Source organism: Pinus tabuliformis, chromosome 2_2 (genome assembly GCF_031772625.1).
Source record: "Pinus tabuliformis cultivar Carrire ecotype Pingquan chromosome 2_2, CPIR1, whole genome shotgun sequence".
NCBI lineage: Eukaryota > Viridiplantae > Streptophyta > Pinopsida > Pinales > Pinaceae > Pinus > Pinus tabuliformis.
This window is the reverse complement of record NC_142300.1, coordinates 1,107,090,837-1,107,108,457: the sequence shown is the minus strand read 5'-3', so window position 1 is coordinate 1,107,108,457 and position 17,621 is coordinate 1,107,090,837. Positions and strand designations below refer to the sequence as shown.

The following is a 17,621-nucleotide window of genomic DNA, read 5'->3' as shown; positions in this document are numbered from 1 at the left end:
CTCTTGCCCCTCTTCTCCTTTCCAAAAACTCATCATTTCCCTGATTTGATCACTTGGTGTCAAGCCAGATATGATCCTGTGCAGAGAACAGTGATGACTCAGGATGGAAACATTCTGGTCACCATTACTACTCAGAATATAAATCAAATGTTGTTGATACCTTCATCTGACTCCCTCAGTTATTTCTCACCAGCAGCTCTCATGGACCTGTATAATAAACTTACCTTCCCACAGAGAGCCCTTATTTTTGAACTTTTTCTGCCAAAAGATGTTGAATTACCCAAGAGAAACCCACCTTATTCATCTTCTATGTTCCCTGAAGCCACTAGACATATCATCTCCCTATTGTCATACCTTTTAGGCTATGAAAATGATCAACTTGTTGATGAATCCATCCTTGGGTTCTTTTCTATTTTCAGTAAGGAATATCAACCTGCCTTCATGTACAATTATAGCCAATTCTTGGTTGATAGTATACATGAGCAATTTATGAATTTTACCACACAAGGAGTGTTCAAGTATAGCTCAGTCATAATTCATTTGATTTTGTTTCAGCAAGGAGATTCATTGCACATTCAGCTCAACAAGCAAGATGAACAAGGAGTGAATCAATCAGTGATTCACTAGACAGAATTAGTTAGAGCAGCATCATCAAAGTTTACATTTTCTCAATTTATTGATTTTTTTTTTTCATTTAGTCCTTCGGTTACTCAATAGCTAGGCAGAGCCCAGAATTGGAGAAGAAATCAATAAAACATTACACCTATCTGAACAGACCAAGACTGGTCATTGGTATATGTACCAGAACTACACCGAAATTAGGATATATGGCAGTGACTTAGCTCCATACAAACTGCTTAAGTATTTGCCAATGAGGATATTCTCACTGGAATACAGTAGACAAATGATAAATATTGACGAAGTCCATTTTGTCTCTGGTAAAAAGAAGTCACAGTTTAAGCTCAAAGCCAAGGTAGGGTCATTCATCTGTAATACTAGGTCTGCAGGCACAGAGGCAGACAAATTATTGAAGAGCATGAACCTTCAACCAAGTTCCACTTGGTCCTATGATCCTTTTGGGATCATTTCAGCGTTAAGAGTTCAACTGAAGGCAACACCTTACAATCACACTCCCAGGTTGTTGAAATTTGGTACCGCAGGACAAGGGGTTCCCTAAGGCGTTGATCTTTGGCCTAGGGAAAAGTGTCCAAAAGAATTTAATTTTTCTCCTAAAGTGACTTTATAATTTTTATAAAGTCAAATCTAATTTAAAAGTGACTTTAAGTGATAAAGTTACTAAAGTCTAATTTTAAAGTGACTTTAATAAAGTCAATGTAAAATTAGAAAGGAAAAGTGACTTTGGAAATAAATGACTAAGTGGGTATTTATTAAAGTGGGGTGAATTAAAAAATAGAAAGTGAGATTTAAATGAGCATTTAATCTCAGCCCTAGATCTCAATCTATTTCAGCCATTGGATTTAGGGATTCCCCAAAAGTCACTTAGAGTTAGATTAAAGGAGGAAAAAGAGGAAAAGGTCATTCATTCTTTCATGAGCAGATTGAGTGAAGGAGAGCAAGAGAGCAAGGGAGATTTCTGGACAAGGAGGAGAAGGAGGCAGCAGCTTGGCACATATTCCAAGGCAGCATTTTAGCAAATCTATACAGCTGAGTTAGCACACAGTGAAAGGCAGATATTGGGCACGATTTTCTAGAAATTCGTACAGCAAGTGCACAGAAATCGAGGAGCAGAAATCCGTACAGCAAGTGGTTGTACCTTGGCACGCAAATCGAGGCAAATCCGTACAGCTGTATTGTTGGTTTTCTGCACGTATATCGAGGAAATCCGTACAGCATATTTATGGCAGCTTGCACGCTTTTCTAGGCAAGTCGTACAGCAGCATTTAAGGCTGAAATTTGGGCACAAAAATCGAGGAGGCCGTACAGCATTTATTGACGTTCTGTTTTGTTGTTTGCAAGCTTTTCCAGTTGGCTGTGAGGCACGGAAAACGAGATAAGTTGTAAAAGTTTGCTTGCTAATTTTTTGCTGAATATTTCTCACTGTAAAAAGCATTTTCCAAAAATAAGAAGGAGCTTTCGAACTGGTTTTCCCCAAGAGTTGTAGGGGGTTTTTTCAAGGTCACCTTGACCAAAAATCACTGTGTTTAAATGTGTTAAATGGTTGTTTGTATGTGCTGATTTTTATATTTCTGCATTTTCCAACATTCTATAATTTTTCCAGAATTTGTGTTTTCAGCAAAATTTATTTTTCAGTTGTTGAATGTATGGATATGGGAAAGGGCATTTAACTATTTTGGAGAAATAAGGTGAAACTGAAAACCAGGGTGGGAAATGAGAAATTTTTACATGGTATCGAAGCTTGAGTGCTGAAGTGCAGTTTGGGACAGCAAGGAGGAAAATTACAGCCTGCTGATTTTTCACTCAGAAAATTCAAGCAAGCTGATTTTTCACAAACAACAGTTTTATCTTTACTACAACGGTGCTATTTTTCAGTTTTAGAACAGCAGGATGTCATTGGGACTGAGAGAGGAGGATAGGTTGGATGGGCATACCAATTACAGCGTTTGGAAGGAGAGAATGCAAAGTATCTTTGAGGAGGCAGAAGTCTGGGACATCATGGTGCATACCACACAGAACCCTGTTGTTGTGCCTACTGATGCCACTCAGTTGGCTGATTATAATAAAAAGAACAACAAGGGTAAGCGACTGATTCTAGACGGAGTCAAAGACCATTGCATTCCTCATGTGAGAGGAAAGAGAAATGCCCATGAGATGTGGACAGCATTGTCCAATCTCTACCAAAGTACCAATGAGAACCGGAAAATGGTCCTGAAGGAGAAGCTGAAAACCATTAAGATGGATAATGATAGTGCAGTTGGATATCTCACAAAGATTATTAATGTGAGAGATGAGTTGGCAGCAGTGGGAGAGGTCATTCCACCCACAGAGTTGGTGTGGATTGCAGTGAATGGCCTCCCCTGTTCATGGATGAACTTTGCTGATGGGGTTTGTGCACGTGAGACCCTTACCACATGGGAGAGGTTTTGGGATGATTGCATTCAGACAGAGATCAGGAAAGGTCAGGTTGGGGCAGCCAAGCCAGTTGAGCAGGATGAGGATGTAGCACTGTTGGCAGGAGGCAAGAAAGGCAAAGGGAAGAAGCAGGCTTCCACAAGCAATGGTGGGGGCAAAGGCAAAGGTAAAGGTAAACAGGATAACACACAGAAGGACTATTCCAAAGTGAAATGTTGGAATTGTCAAAAGATGGGACACTATGCAATTGTGTGTCCGGAGAAGAAGAAGGGGAAGAACCAGAGCATGGCAGCTTCAGCAGAGGTTGAGGACTTTGCAGACCGTTTTGACCGGGAGTTTGCGTTCACTGCGTATGAGTCCTCTAGTGCAGGATCACCTGCCACACAGGTTCAGAGGGAGAATGCTTTTCTCTCGATTAACGGAGCATCTTCGGGTATCTGGTATGTGGATAGTGGAGCTTCACGTCACATGACAGGAGTTCGTGAGTACTTCTCAGAACTTTCAAAGAGTGGCACTGATATAGAGGTAGTACTCGATGATGACAGAGTTGTTAGAGCAGTCGGTGTGGGGACACTGACATTTCAGAGGGAGTCCAAACCTCCCTTGAAGATGTCAGATGTTCTTTATGTGCCAGGGATGAGGAAGAACCTCATATCCGTCTCAGCTTTGGAGGACAGAGGATATGAAGTACTGTTCAGGGGAGGATAGGTGTTGATGTATCCCAGGGGCACTCCAGCTGATTCAGCTAGAGTGATAGGTGTACGCCATGCAAAGGTGTACAAGTTTGCATTCCAGCCCCTTTTGGCATTGAGCAGTAGTACCGACAGCAGAGCTAGCAGTTCTGAGCTGTGTGAGATTTGGCACTGCAGGATGGGGCATATGTATCATGGAGCCTTGAAGACCTTGTGGGAGATCACTACAGGTGTGCCAGATTTCAGTACTGATCATTTTGATACTTGCAAAGGATGTGCGATGGGCAAGTTTGCCAAATCCCCTTTTCCCAGCAGTGACAGCAGAGCGACTGGGATACTTGATTTGATTCATTCCGATGTGAGCGGTCGGATGTCTCATGTTTCCTTGAGTGGATATGAGTACTATGTTTTATTCATTGATGATCACTCCAAGAGGACCTGGATTTATTTCTTGAAGACCAAGAGTGAGGTCTTCAAGCGGTTTCAGGAGTTTAGAGCTCTTGTAGAGACACAGACAGGTCGGAAGATCAAGTCCCTGAGGTCGGACAATGGGGGAGAGTACACCCTTGGAGAGTTTGTTGACTATTGTGCAGAGGCAGGCATTAGGAGGGAGTTCACTGTTCCTTACAACCCCCAGCAGAACGAGGTTGTGGAGAGGAAGAACAAATCCATCGGAGGGGCTGCCAAAGCCATGTTACATGATCAGGGGTTGCCATTGTTCTTGTGGGCAGAGGCCTGCAACACATCTGTTTATTTGCAGAACAGGAGTATGCATCGTGCCTTGGGGCACATGACTCCAGAGGAAGCTTTTTCTGAGAAGAAGCCTGATATTGGTCATCTTCGTATCTTTGGGTGCATTACATACTCCTACATACCCAAGGAGAAGAGGACCAAACTAGAGCCACCGCAAAGAAGGGTATCTTTGTGGGCTACAGTGAGACCTCAAAGGCCTTTCGGATTTACATTCCTACACAGAGGAAAGTTGTTGTCAGGCGGGATGTGAAGTTCGAGGAGGACAGGGCCTTTAGGAGGTCATGGGAGTTAGAGTATCTGGATCAGCCAGACCCTCAGCAGCAGTTGAGTCAGTCGCAGGGATCCAGTGGGCAGGGATCAGGAGGATCCGGAGGTACATCTATGAGGATGTCAGGTCCGTCAATGAGCAGTGGCTCACCGAGCCAGAGGAGTGGTGCTCCGGGCAGCATGCAGAGCAGTTCACTAGGGAGTCCACTGATGGACAATTCACACAATACCTCAACTTCTACAGGTTCAGGTGCAGGCAGGAGGACAGCAAACAGACAGTTAGGAGTTCAGGCTCCTAACGATGATGAGGAGGAGGAGTTTCATTCTCCAATGGGAGAAGTGCGCTCAGGGAAGAGGAAGCCCAAGTGGCTTCAGGACACTTTGAGAGATGCCACATCTGTTGCTGAGCCTAAGAGGCCGGTCAGAGAGAGTAGACCACCTGAGAGGTTTTGTAGCTATATGGCAATGGCTACCAGCATCCTTGACTCTGAACCTTCTAGCTATGAGGAGGCAGCTGGCCAGCAGGTCTGGAGAGAGGCCATGCAGGAGGAGTATTCTTCTATCATGAAGAATGATGTTTGGGAGGTGGTGCTGAGGCCTGAGGGCAAATCCGTGGTTACTTCTAGATGGCTTTAGAAGGTAAAGCATGCTGCAGATGGCAGCATTGAGAAATTCAAAGCGAGGTTTGTGGCTAGAGGGTTCTCCCAGGTAGAGGGAGTTGATTATGAGGAGACCTTCGCTTCCGTCGCTCGATATACTTCGATCCGCTCCATTATATCGATAACAGCAGAGATGGGTTGGAAGATCCACCAGATGGATGTGAAGACTGCATTTCTCAATGGCTTCATACAGGAGGAGGTGTACATTGAGCAGCCACAGGGCTTTGAGGTGCATGGGAAGGAGTCCCATGTGTGCAGACTAAAGAAGGCCCTTTATGGCCTGAAGCAAACTCCCAGAGCTTGGTACTCCGGGATAGATACATACTTGCAGGGGGTGGGTTTCACAAAGAGTGAGGCAAATCCGAACCTTTACTATATTGTGATAGGTGAGGAGCCCCTCATTCTGGTGCTGTATATGGATGACTTGGTCATTACAGGTGCAGAGAGACTCATAGAGCACTGCAAGAGAGATCTTGCAGTGAAGTTTGAGATGAAGGACATCGGCTCGATGCATTATTTTTTGGGTTTGGAGGTGTGGCAGGAGGAGGGGCATTTCTTCCTGGGGCAGGGGAAGTATATTGTGGACATCCTTGGCAGATTCCACATGGAGGATTGTAAACCCATGTCGACACCGATGATCACCAACTGGAAGAAGCTTCATGCTTCAGATTCCAAGTTGGTGGATCCCACATTGTACAAGCAGCTGATTGGTTCCTTGATGTATTTGGTCAACACTAGACCAGATATTTGTTTTGCAGTCAACACGATGAGTCAGTTTATGTGTGAGCCTAGGAAGGTTCACTGGGTGGCTGCAAAACACATTTTGCGGTACTTGCAGGGGACAGTGGATTATGGTCTGGACTACAAGCAGGGGGATGGAGTGAGATTGGCAGGTTATACTGATCCTGATTGGGCAGGTTGTGCTTCTGATAGGAAGAGCACTTCAGGGTGTTGTTTTGGGTTGGGTTCGGCAGTAGTGTCATGGTTCAACTAGAAGCAGCAGTCAGTAGCATTGAGTTCAGCGGAAGCAGAGTATATGGCAGCCAGTCTAGCTAGTTGTGAGGCCATCTGGCTTCGCAAGATGTTGTTCGGCTTATTTGGTCAACCGTTGAGACCTTCAGTGATTTATTGTGATAATCAGAGTTGCATTAAACTCACGGAGAATCCAGTGTTTCATGGCAAGTCAAAGCATATCGGGATCAAATATCATTTCATCAGAGACTATGTTCAGAAGGGAGCTGTGAAGCTTGAGTATATTCCCACTGATGAGCAGGTTGCAGATATTCTTACCAAAGCCTTACCACGGCGCAAGCATCTCTACTTCAAAGAAAAGATGGGTGTGGTGAGGAACACCTTCCTCGGTAAGAGGGAGCGTTGAAATTTGGTACCGGAGGACAGGTGGTTCCCTAAAGCTTTGATCTTTGGCCTAGGGAAAAGTGTCCAAAAGAATTTAATTTTTCTCTTAAAGTGACTTTATAATTTTTATAAAGTCAAATCTAATTTAAAAGTGACTTTAAGTGATAAAGTTACTAAAGTCTAATTTTAAAGTGACTTTAATAAAGTCAATGTAAAATTAGAAAGCAAAAGTGACTTTGGAAATAAATGACTAAGTGGGTCTTTATTAAAGTGGGGTGAATTAAAAAATAGAAAGTGAGATTTAAATGAGCATTTAATCTCAGCCCTAGATCTCAATCTATTTCAGCCATTGGATTTAGGGATTCCCCAAAAGTCACTTAGGGTTAGATTAAAGAAGGAAAAGGAAGAAAAGGTCATTCATTCTTTCATGAGCAGATTGAGTAAAGGAGAGCAAGAGAGCAAGGGAGATTTCTGGACAGGGAGGAGGAGGCAGCAACTTGGCACACATTCCAAGGCAGCATTTCAGCAAATCCGTATAGCTGAGTTAGCACACAGTGAAAGGCAGATATTGGGCACGATTTTCTAGAAATCCATACAGCAAGTGCACAAAAATCGAGGAGCAGAAATCCGTATAGCAAGTGGTTGTACCTTGGCACACAATTTGAGGCAAATCTGTAGAGCTGTACTGCTGGGTTTTTTTGCACGCAAATCGAGGAAATCCGTACAGCGTATTTATGGCAGATTGCACGCTTTTCTAGGCAAGCCGTACAACAGCATTTAAGGCTGAAATTTGGGCACAAAAATCGAGGAGGTCATACAGCATTTATTGTTGTTCTGTTTTGTTGTTTGCAAGTTTTTCCAGTTGGCTATGAGGCACGAAAAACAAGATAAGTTGTAAAAGTTTGCTTGCTGATTTTTTGCTGAATATTTTTCACTGTAAAAAGCATTTTCCAGAAATAAGCAGCTTTTGAACTGGTTTTCCCCAAGAGTTGTAGGGGTTTTTCCAGGGTCACCTTGACCAAAAATCACTGTGTTTAAATGTGTTAAATGGTTGTTTGTATGTGCTGATTTTTATATTTCTGAATTTTCTAGCATTCTGTAATTTTTCCAAAATTTGTGTTTTCAGCAAAATTTATTTTTCAGTTGTTGAATGTATAGATATGGGAAAGGGCATTTAACTATTTTGGAGAAATAAGGTGAAACTGAAAACTGGGGTGGGAAATGAGAAATTTTTACACAGGCCAGAATTAGAGAAGTTTATGAACCAGGAGCAGTGGTCTGAAAGGACTCTCTTGGAAGCAGATGAACAGGTTATAACTACTCCACAAGTGAATACTCCAGTCACTCAGAATACTCAACACAAAAGAGCCAAAGAAGAAACTCAATCAGCTACAGAATCGGTTAAGGAGTATTCTATACTGCAAAAGAAATTGAACACTAGATTATCAATGTCATCAGGGAGTAGGCCACCAGAATTAATTGATCTTGGAGATCTAGAGGATATTTCATCAGCAGGGACCATTGATCCCAAACCTCCTTCTACTTCTTCAACTCCTTTTTCAACAGAACCTATGGAGATTATTCAGTCAACTGAGATCAGCTCAGCAGAAGATAGTAATATCTTCTCAAGATTTCTGGAAATTAAACAAAAGAATGAAAATCTTAAGTCACAGGTGTATAGTCAGTTTTGGAAACAAACATCCACCTCTCAGCACAGACTTCTCTCTGCCTTTGACAATGAAAGAGGAAGGATGCAAATGGCTTTTTTGCAGGCTCAGATTCCATTTCCCAAGTCCACAACAGATTACAAGAAGACTATATTTTCATTTGATATAAACCAGATACATCCTATTGATCAAATAGATTTGCACAGGAAATCAAGTGAAATGTTATTTTCAACAATGACTACAACTGCCATGTCTCTCTCTAAGCTTAGAACTGCCTTGTCAAATATGCAGTCACAGCTTAAGATCGAAAAACTGTCATCCTTAGCTAAAGATAACAAATTAAAATCTTTAGAAGATCTTATTGTTAAAATTGGATATGATCCCCAAGACTGTAAAGAAATTGAAGAGATACTCAAGAAAAAGAATACAGAGATAGCAACCTTGAAGAAACAGTTGAAACTGCCTTCAACTGAGGATCCACAAACCAGGGAGATGGCAGAAAATGAATAGCACAAAGAGGAGATGTTGAAGCTCATTATTGAACAAAACATACAGATCAAGAACATGGAAGAACAAATAGAACAACTACTTAAGGAAAAAGAGGCAGCACAGCTTGTTGTAACCCCAGTAACAGCAGTTCCCATAACAAGTATAGAGCCAAGCTCATCTTCCACTGATATTGCCTCAACATCAACAATAATTGAAACAGCAAGGCTATCACAGGAATTGCAAGCACAAAAACAACAAAATGAAAAGTTACTCTAGAAGTTCCAAACTCTGGAGTCACAGAAGGTAAAAAATGATACCTTGTATGTAGAGGAAATGCAAAAGTCACACAGGTTAGAACTCAAGGTTAAACAATTAGAGAGTAAGTCTCTAATGGCAGACACTTTGGCCCAAGCCAAAGAGGACATCTGGTTAGACATCAGCCACTCCATAACAGAGGTATGGCCATCCATACAAATCATTTTTGAACAGCAGGAGTTGATTGCCAGATGCAGGATAGAGATTGATAATCAGAGGGCAGCATTGAAGACAAAACCCAAAGAAGCAGCAGGAATGATCAAAGTATTAAACTCCAAGACTAAGCAAGAGTTACAGGAAATAAATATTCCAGATAGGACAGCTACTATTTTGGAAATTAAGAAAGTCCTACAGAAGAAGAATTTACTGACACATTTGAAAACAAAATGTGAAGCTTTGAACATTGTTGTCTGAAAATTTCATTCTAAATTCAGTATGTTGAACAAGAAAGGTTTACCAGGGTTAGTGTCATCAAATGATCAGTTAGTCAAATTGGAGGACTACTGTGAAAAGTTATATACTATTGCAGTAGATAACAGTCAATTTGCAGGGATAAAAAGACTGATTACAGGGAAAGAGTTTTTGGAAGCTTTGAGCTCTGACCTCACAATCAAACATGAAGTTGGACACCTTTTTCTCACTAAACCCAATTTTGAAAGATATACCGAAGTTGATGAGATATTTAGAAGGATGGTAAATCTGGAAATACCAAGTGAAGAGAGGTGGGATCAATTATGTGAAACAATTGATTAACTTTTCATCCCAACAAGAAGACAGCACAGCAGCTTTTGAAGGAACAGTCATCAACAACTCCCTGCCTAATAGGGACACATCATTCAGCAGTTTTCTTTTCCTATTTTCTTTCAGGCTATTTTTGTAATCAGTTTAGGATATTTTGTTCAGTATCTAAACTAGTATAAATAACTCTCTTCTATGAGTTATTAAGGGTTGCACCCTTGCATAAGCATTTTGTAAGCATTCAATGTACACAGCTTTTTTGGATCACTAATGATAAAGCAGAGGATTCTGAATTTTGTTCCACACAATCTTGTTTCTCTTGTAAGTTTTTCCAGTGCATCTTTCATTCTGTATTCTACATATGTTTGAGTTTTATAAAGGTAACTAGGTAAGTGTAACTGTGTTTCAGTTATTCTTAATTTCCTTTTGAAGTTATAATCATTAAAGAGAATGGGTTACTGAACTATTTGTTTAAGTATCTCCCTCTAAATCATTCAATTGTCAGTATCTTTATAACCTTAAGTATATTTTGTTAAATCTTCAAACATTGGTTGAAGGTTTTCTAGCTTATGATTATTTAATCTTCTATCTGAAAAACTAAAGTAATCATATCTTCTTACTACTTCTACTTAACATCAACAAAAACTTAAATCACTGTGGTGAATTAAATAGCAGCCCTTTGTTTACCTGTTAGTATTATTCAAAAGGTTGAGCATTACTGTTATAATTTGTTTCATACATTGGTCCTCCAATTAAACCAAAACCAACAAAACATTATAGATGCTTTGGCATAACCAATTGACCTTAGGTTATCTCAAAGGACAACATTGTGTATTTAGTTTGTGTTTTGAGTCTTGACAATATGATTTTTGTTTACACCATAATGTTTAAAGTAATTTTGCTTGGCTTGTCCAAGAGTTTGATTCTTCTCAGGGCTCTTACACTAGAGCGGACATTGTAGGTGGCACAATTTTTATGAAAAATCCTTGTATGATTGTTCGTTGTGTTGCTACAACAGTGCTTGAATTCTACTGGAAGGTCACCCACTTGCATTTTCTGTTAACTATAAGAATATCATAGTTTTAGACTTTAGTATATTGTTTTATGTATATTTATATTTGTCTAGGTACACCTTACCAGTGCAAAAAAAAAAACAATCCAAAGCTTTCTGAAAGTTTTTTCCTGTGAAGGCTTCCGAGACATGATTTTCTTCATAGTCTACATGCAACTGTGTATTGTTGAGGTCAGTCTGCGATATGTAATGAGAAATACTGGATATGGTTGTATTGCACATCTGTTAACTTGTTAATGCTTTTTCGTTATGTTACAACTAATAAGTGAGTGTATCTTTAATAATAAGTGATGTTTTTTTGTTTTTTATCATTTAGTTCTCCTTAATAATGAATTTAATTACTGTCCTTTTTAGCAACTAGGAAAAGTTTTCTTGTTGATGTTGTCTATGTAAAATGCTAACTTATGTCTAACATTTACAACCACACATAGAGAGCCCCTGCTTCAATTCTGCTAGGGCTAAAATTGCCTCCAGTTGCAACTTTTGTATATCATTATTGCCAGAAATTTCTGCAGTGTTGCTGCAAAGCCACTTCTGAACATTATCATTCGATGTAGATTCATCTAGAGCTGCAAGCTCAAGACCTGTGCCCTGCAAATAAATGCATCCTACTTTAACAGCAGAAACCAAATTCGAGCGAAGGATATCAACCTTCATAGCAACACGTTCGAAATCTACAGGGGACCAACCCTTTGCTGCTATCTGGGCTATAACAAGTTTCGAATCCCTCAAGAAGGCACGGCCACTCTCATAACTATGTTCCAGATCTTCCTCTACAGCCAAAGCTATATCGCAAGATGAAACATCAACCATTGATTCCTTGATGCGAACAAAAATCTTATTTCTCACAAAAAGTTTTGATTCTTCATCCTTTATCCGCTTCAATGCTTCCACCTCCATCTTGATCTTGTCAAAATATAATCGGTAACCTATTTTTCTATTGTGATCCTCTGCTAGATTTATGATATAAAAATAAAAGGGTATAAAAAATGTGAATAAAAAAATGGATACATACAATATTTAGTGAAAATAGGGGTTTTATAAATTGGGAAGGCGTATTGGATTTATATTGGTAGGGGGTTAAATAAGGTGATTTTTAGAGGTATTTTCCAATATGTAGTCAAATTAAGGGTATTGTTTAGTACGCCACGAACGCACGTGCTATGTTAGAGGTTCAGTGAGTGACGCCCCCGTGTGTCACCCACTGGTGGTGGGTAATAGGGTCTTCCGATGAGAAAATCCAAGCCTTACAAAAAAAGAAGGTCAAGGCTCTCCTTGTTGAAATGCAACAAGCAAATGAAGAACCTACCCCCAAGGAAAAACCACAAAAAATTGAGATCTATGATCCTAGTTCATCCAACACTTCAATGGCCTTCCTAGATAAGCAATAAAATGACCATGAACAAGAATCTCTCTTCACTCACACTTTTCAGATCAAGAAAAAAATAAGCAATTGATCATAGATAGTGGCAATCAACCAAGCACGGTTTCTCAACAATTTGTCAACTCACTCCAACTACTTGCTACAACTATGCCATCATGGAAGGGACAAGGAAGCAAATTTCTCCACACCTATCACCCGTAGGTGTTCAATCCCTTTTTTCATTAGAACTTACATTGATTCAGTTGATTATGATATTACACCCTTGTATTTTTGCAACAAGCTTCATGGCAATCCATACTAGTTTCACAGAAGGCCACAATTTGAAGAATTTTTCAACACCTACAAACTTTACAAAAACATTAAATGCTACCAAATTACATCTCCCCCTTGACCTAGACAACAGCGTATTAAGAAAGTCAAGCTCCACAAATTCAAATCACTTTTCTCATGCTATGATGCTAGTTTTCCCTAACCTACTACAACCTCGTCAATAGGCTTCAAACCTTAGTAGGGATATGCCATTCCAAATATCAAGTCCACATCCAAGTTTGAATAGTCATGCATCTTTCTCAACAATCCCATCTTCATGGTTCCCCTCACCACACCCATCTAAGGGTATAACTTTTGCACCTTCCTTTCAACAACCCATGGTAGGCAGGTTTCTTCAATAAGGTGAACAATTCTTCTTCCAACAAACCACCAACGGTTGTAGAACCTCTCATTTCAATTGAAGTTCAACTCTAATTATTTCATCAAGACATTCCAGCCAACATATAGTTCCTACACCCTATGTTGTTCTTTGTTGGACTGCAAAGAACATTAGCGGAAATCAAGGATCATTTCCTCTGAATTGGGAGAACTGATCAAGCTAAGCCAAACTTAGTCCCTAAGTTCCTATGTGTACTTTGTTGATTTGGGGTAGCATCGGATGTACTTTATGCCTCAAATTTTGCAGGGAGGCTTGGCACATGTATTCCAAAGAACCCAGAGAGCGTTTTAGAAAATTCCACCCAGAAGTGATTTTATTAAAATAATTAATATTTTTAATGGGGTTCCTAAGTCTAAACTTAGGAAAATTAAAATATTAATGGGTATTAATCTAATCAGGGGTGAAACTTCTACAAAAATCCATGGATCAAGTCAAAACGATCTGAGCCTTTGATTATGTTTTAATCTAGGTCGTTGGTTGTCCAACAGGAAGATATAAGAAGGGGCTTGAAGGTCATTTGGAAAACACACACACACATAGATCAAGAAATAGATTTTCTGAAGTGAGTGGCTCTGAGGAGGAAAAATAGATTGAGGAGATCTCTTGCAGCAGAGGGGAAGGAGAGTTGGGTTGGAGGATCTTCTCTGGAACCTTGAATACTCAGCAGAAAGGCAGAGATACATAAGAGGAGGCAGCACAGACCAATGGAGGACTGACATTGGGCCAGGAGGGCCCATGCAGTGCTTGACGCAGTGCCAGAAGGGCCAACGAAGAGGAATAGTTGTCCTCCTGCATAAATCTGAAACTTGTCGAGGAGCAGCCAGATTAGCCAGGAAGGTTGACGTCAGAGCTCCAAGAGGCAGTGAGAACCAGCACAGCGCTGACGCAAAGCCTCAGAAAGCTCCACGCAATTACTGCGAAGCGGCAGCGCAGTTGTATCCGGGGATAGTTAGTTTAGTTGCTAGATCAAAGGAATTTGCCAGGTGAAGTGAGGTAATCTCACTAAAGTTTCTGCCAATGCCTTTTTCTTTGTACCTAGATTGCCGCGAGGGCATCCAGAGTTGTATTCAAAACAACTACTTAATAATAATAAACCCTCAGAGCTGCTGCACCAGTTTTCCCATATTGGGTTTTTCCGGGACTATTTGTCCAAAAATAATTGTTTCCTATGTGTTGTATTGTTCGTTCTTGCTCAGTATTTTGTTTCCGCATATACATAAATTAAGTGAAGGCTACAGATGTATTTACTTCGAAATTTACTGTAGAAGACAGTAAATAACTTGTATGATTTAATCAAGTAGGAGAATTAACATCAGTTTGCTACAGTAAGGATTCCGGTGTAGGAATTTTCACAGACTTAAATGGACTATTTATTATATTTGTAAATTACATGTTGCACTTAATCTTTTATACATTCCATAGGTCAAACCTGATCACTCCAAAATATATATATAACTCTAGAAGACTTGATCAAATAGCATCAACAGTTCTGTACTTCTTTCAATAGTCTATACAATATAGAGTCTAGACTGTACACATGTACATTGTATGATTGTAGAAATCTCCTCTCTTTATTTGCATGCTTGATCCCTATTGGTATTTTATTCCCATCCGTGAGTAATTGCATTGCTGTTTTATAACCATATCAGAAACCCTTCCCTAAGCTGACAAAGCCAACCTGCACTGACAATCCATGAAGGTGCTTTGGTGCAGGTTCCAATGAAGCCTGTAAAAGCAAGAACTCAAACAGCTTCTAGGATCCATATCTACGTTACAAGATATTATCCCCACAGATGAATGTTACAAAAAAAAAGCCTAGTGGGAAAAAACAAGGGGTGCTTCCCCACATTCATGTATGGCACCCCTAGTAAAATCATCAATGTAGACTACTGGGTGGATTCAAAATGGATACTTACTGACACAGAACTAGCCAAATGCCCAGCACCATCAGCGACAATTGATTGAGCTAAACCATGGGCTATAGGAAAAATATGTTTACAACTTTACAGCTAAATGTGCTTGCAGTTATATATAGTTCATATATGAAAAATAAGTTTCATTAAAAGTTGAGTGTAACTGCCATTGGATCGTCACTTGCAAAGAATGTGTCCAAGAATGGATCATGCTCGCATATGGAACTCCTAGATTCTGTCATTGAATGCCCTTAGTGCCACAACTTGGCATATAAATCTGTCATCATAGGTGATTATTGCTGATTTTTAATATTTTTCTGCAAGCATGGGACAACGCATTTGCACATTTTACAGAAGCAAAAGTGGATTCAAAGAAAAAATAGTAATATACTGTAGAGTGTACTAGATAGTTATGGATCTTTTCTCCCATGGTCTCTGAATTTTTTGCAGGCCCCAAACTAACAGCTACTGCAGTGTCCTGCTAAATGAAGTTCAGGGACCACAGGAAACAAGATACACAAAAGCTAAAAGATACTAGCTCTCGGAAGGCAAAAGTTCCACCTAATGAGTTATTCCATAAAGCATTGAAAATTTCACATAGATTGGAGCAGCTAGATTCTCTATTATCTCAGCAACAACATAAAACACATAAATTTAGTCATGGAGAACAGCATGACACCCGTTTTGACTTTTCTCACTGAAAGCCTTTTGAATTTTCTCAGGTATATGTTTGGAGGTGGGACTAAAGAAAACTCAAACATGAAATTACAGGACTATTCTATCATTGAACATGGAAATTTGCCATTAATCCTTGAATGAGACCAATAAAAATGAGGACTATTACTTTCTGTTATCTCTATCTTAATAACTGATTTCTTTCATGGGTGATTTTAATAGCATACCAATCTACTCCAATGATTAAGAATATAGAGGAATCACTGATGGTTCTGAATATGGCTTCTTGCATTCTTGACAAGCATGTTGGTTTAATAGAGACTGGATTTCAGTCCACTTTGCAGAATACCAACTATTTTGTCAATTATTTCATATTTCAAATAGATGTTTAAATAAACAACATTGATAGAATTTTAGTTTTTTGTGAGCTATACTACACTGCAAAAAAGAGAAGATTGCCTTTCAACACATTCTCAGATAACAAAGAGTGTACTTCTACCCATAAAGAAAGGAATATACCATGTACCTGCATAATTAACTTGTTCAAAGGTGATGCCATTCGAAGGTCATATAGAACAATACTGCGGTCACTGTCAAATAAAACAAAAAAGACGTCAATGAAATGATTAGTGTTGTATATTATCAGTTCAAGAGACAGACTTTAATTTCTATTAGAAAAAGGCATATGCTATAAAAAAGGGTTCACCTTTCTAACAAAAAGTATACAATGGGCTTATAATTATTACACAATTTGTAAATCACTGCCATTCAGCAACTTTTCATAAAAAAAGAAAGAAAAAATGACCAAATTAGATCTATGGGATTTGAAATTACATCCAGTAGAATAAAGAATTGCTGGGGTAGAAAGAACACTAGGGGATGAAAAAGTATACACTAAGATAAGCTTATCATTGTCCAACAAATGACCAAAAATAAGGTCAATGGGACTGCTCAGTATAAAATTCTGGATACAAAGTGGGAGTGCTAAGGTCACTTCTGTAAAAGCAAATGCATTGCAGTGAAGCTCCACCATATTCTCACGGATCAACGGGTAGCTAATATTCTGACTAAGCCCCTAGTAAAACCAAAGTTGGAGGTTTTCAAAGACAAACTAGGATTAATGCAGAATTCCTTCCTCATTAAGATGGAGTGTTGAGAATTATAGCTCAGTAGGAACTTCTGCATATGTTCAGTGTGAACATGCAAGGAATAGTTCAAGATATTTTTGAAAACTGATTCTATTCTTGAGAAAAAAATATATATATTTTGTAACTCACTTTAGTAAAAAAGTGAAAGTTTTATTTTTAGTAATTGAGATTACAATTGTAATTAGACAGGGAATAATCTTAAAAATTGATTCCTCGTTAAAACTATATAAAGAGAGGACAAGGTAGAAGCTTTTACACAAAAACACACACTTAAGCAGCTGAGCAAAAGAGAGAGCAGGCAGCCAGGGAAGAGGCATTCTCGGGTCGCACGCAGTACATGACAGTCATCCATAAGATTCCGTACAGTCACCGGACAGACCATACAGGTCATCCTACAGGTTATAAGACAGTTTTCTGTTGTTTCTGAGTTTTTGAGCTGGCTCTCCAAGCTCAGTTCAGAGCATTTTTGGTATCCATGCATACTATTTTTTTGGGCTGTGTGTGGAGGTTTCCTTCTACATTTTATTCTGAAGGAATGGAAAGCTTATTTAAAGGAACGATTTCGTGTATATGTGAGATTAACTTGTATCCTTCCATTGTTTAATTTCTTTCTAGTTACTTGTGATTGATGCTATGGTTTGAGATTTAAATTCAGCCATCTACTTGTTTGATTGAGATAATAGGAACATTAGTCACCTGGGCTTTAAATTCCGTCAAACTTGCATAATGATAT

General features: G+C 39.4%; 1 protein-coding gene across 4 annotated transcripts in view; it reads right to left on the bottom strand.

Moving 5' to 3' along the window:
- Positions 1–17,621, bottom strand: part of LOC149197264 (uncharacterized) — a 208,169-nt gene that overhangs the window by 37,489 nt on the left and 153,059 nt on the right. For all 4 annotated transcript variants that reach the window (XM_089405801.1, XM_089405799.1, XM_089405800.1 and 1 more), the window contains one exon: positions 16,267–16,330. In XM_089405801.1, the coding sequence (XP_089261927.1) occupies positions 16,267–16,330 (64 nt within the window). The remainder of the gene's footprint in view (positions 1–16,266; positions 16,331–17,621) is intronic.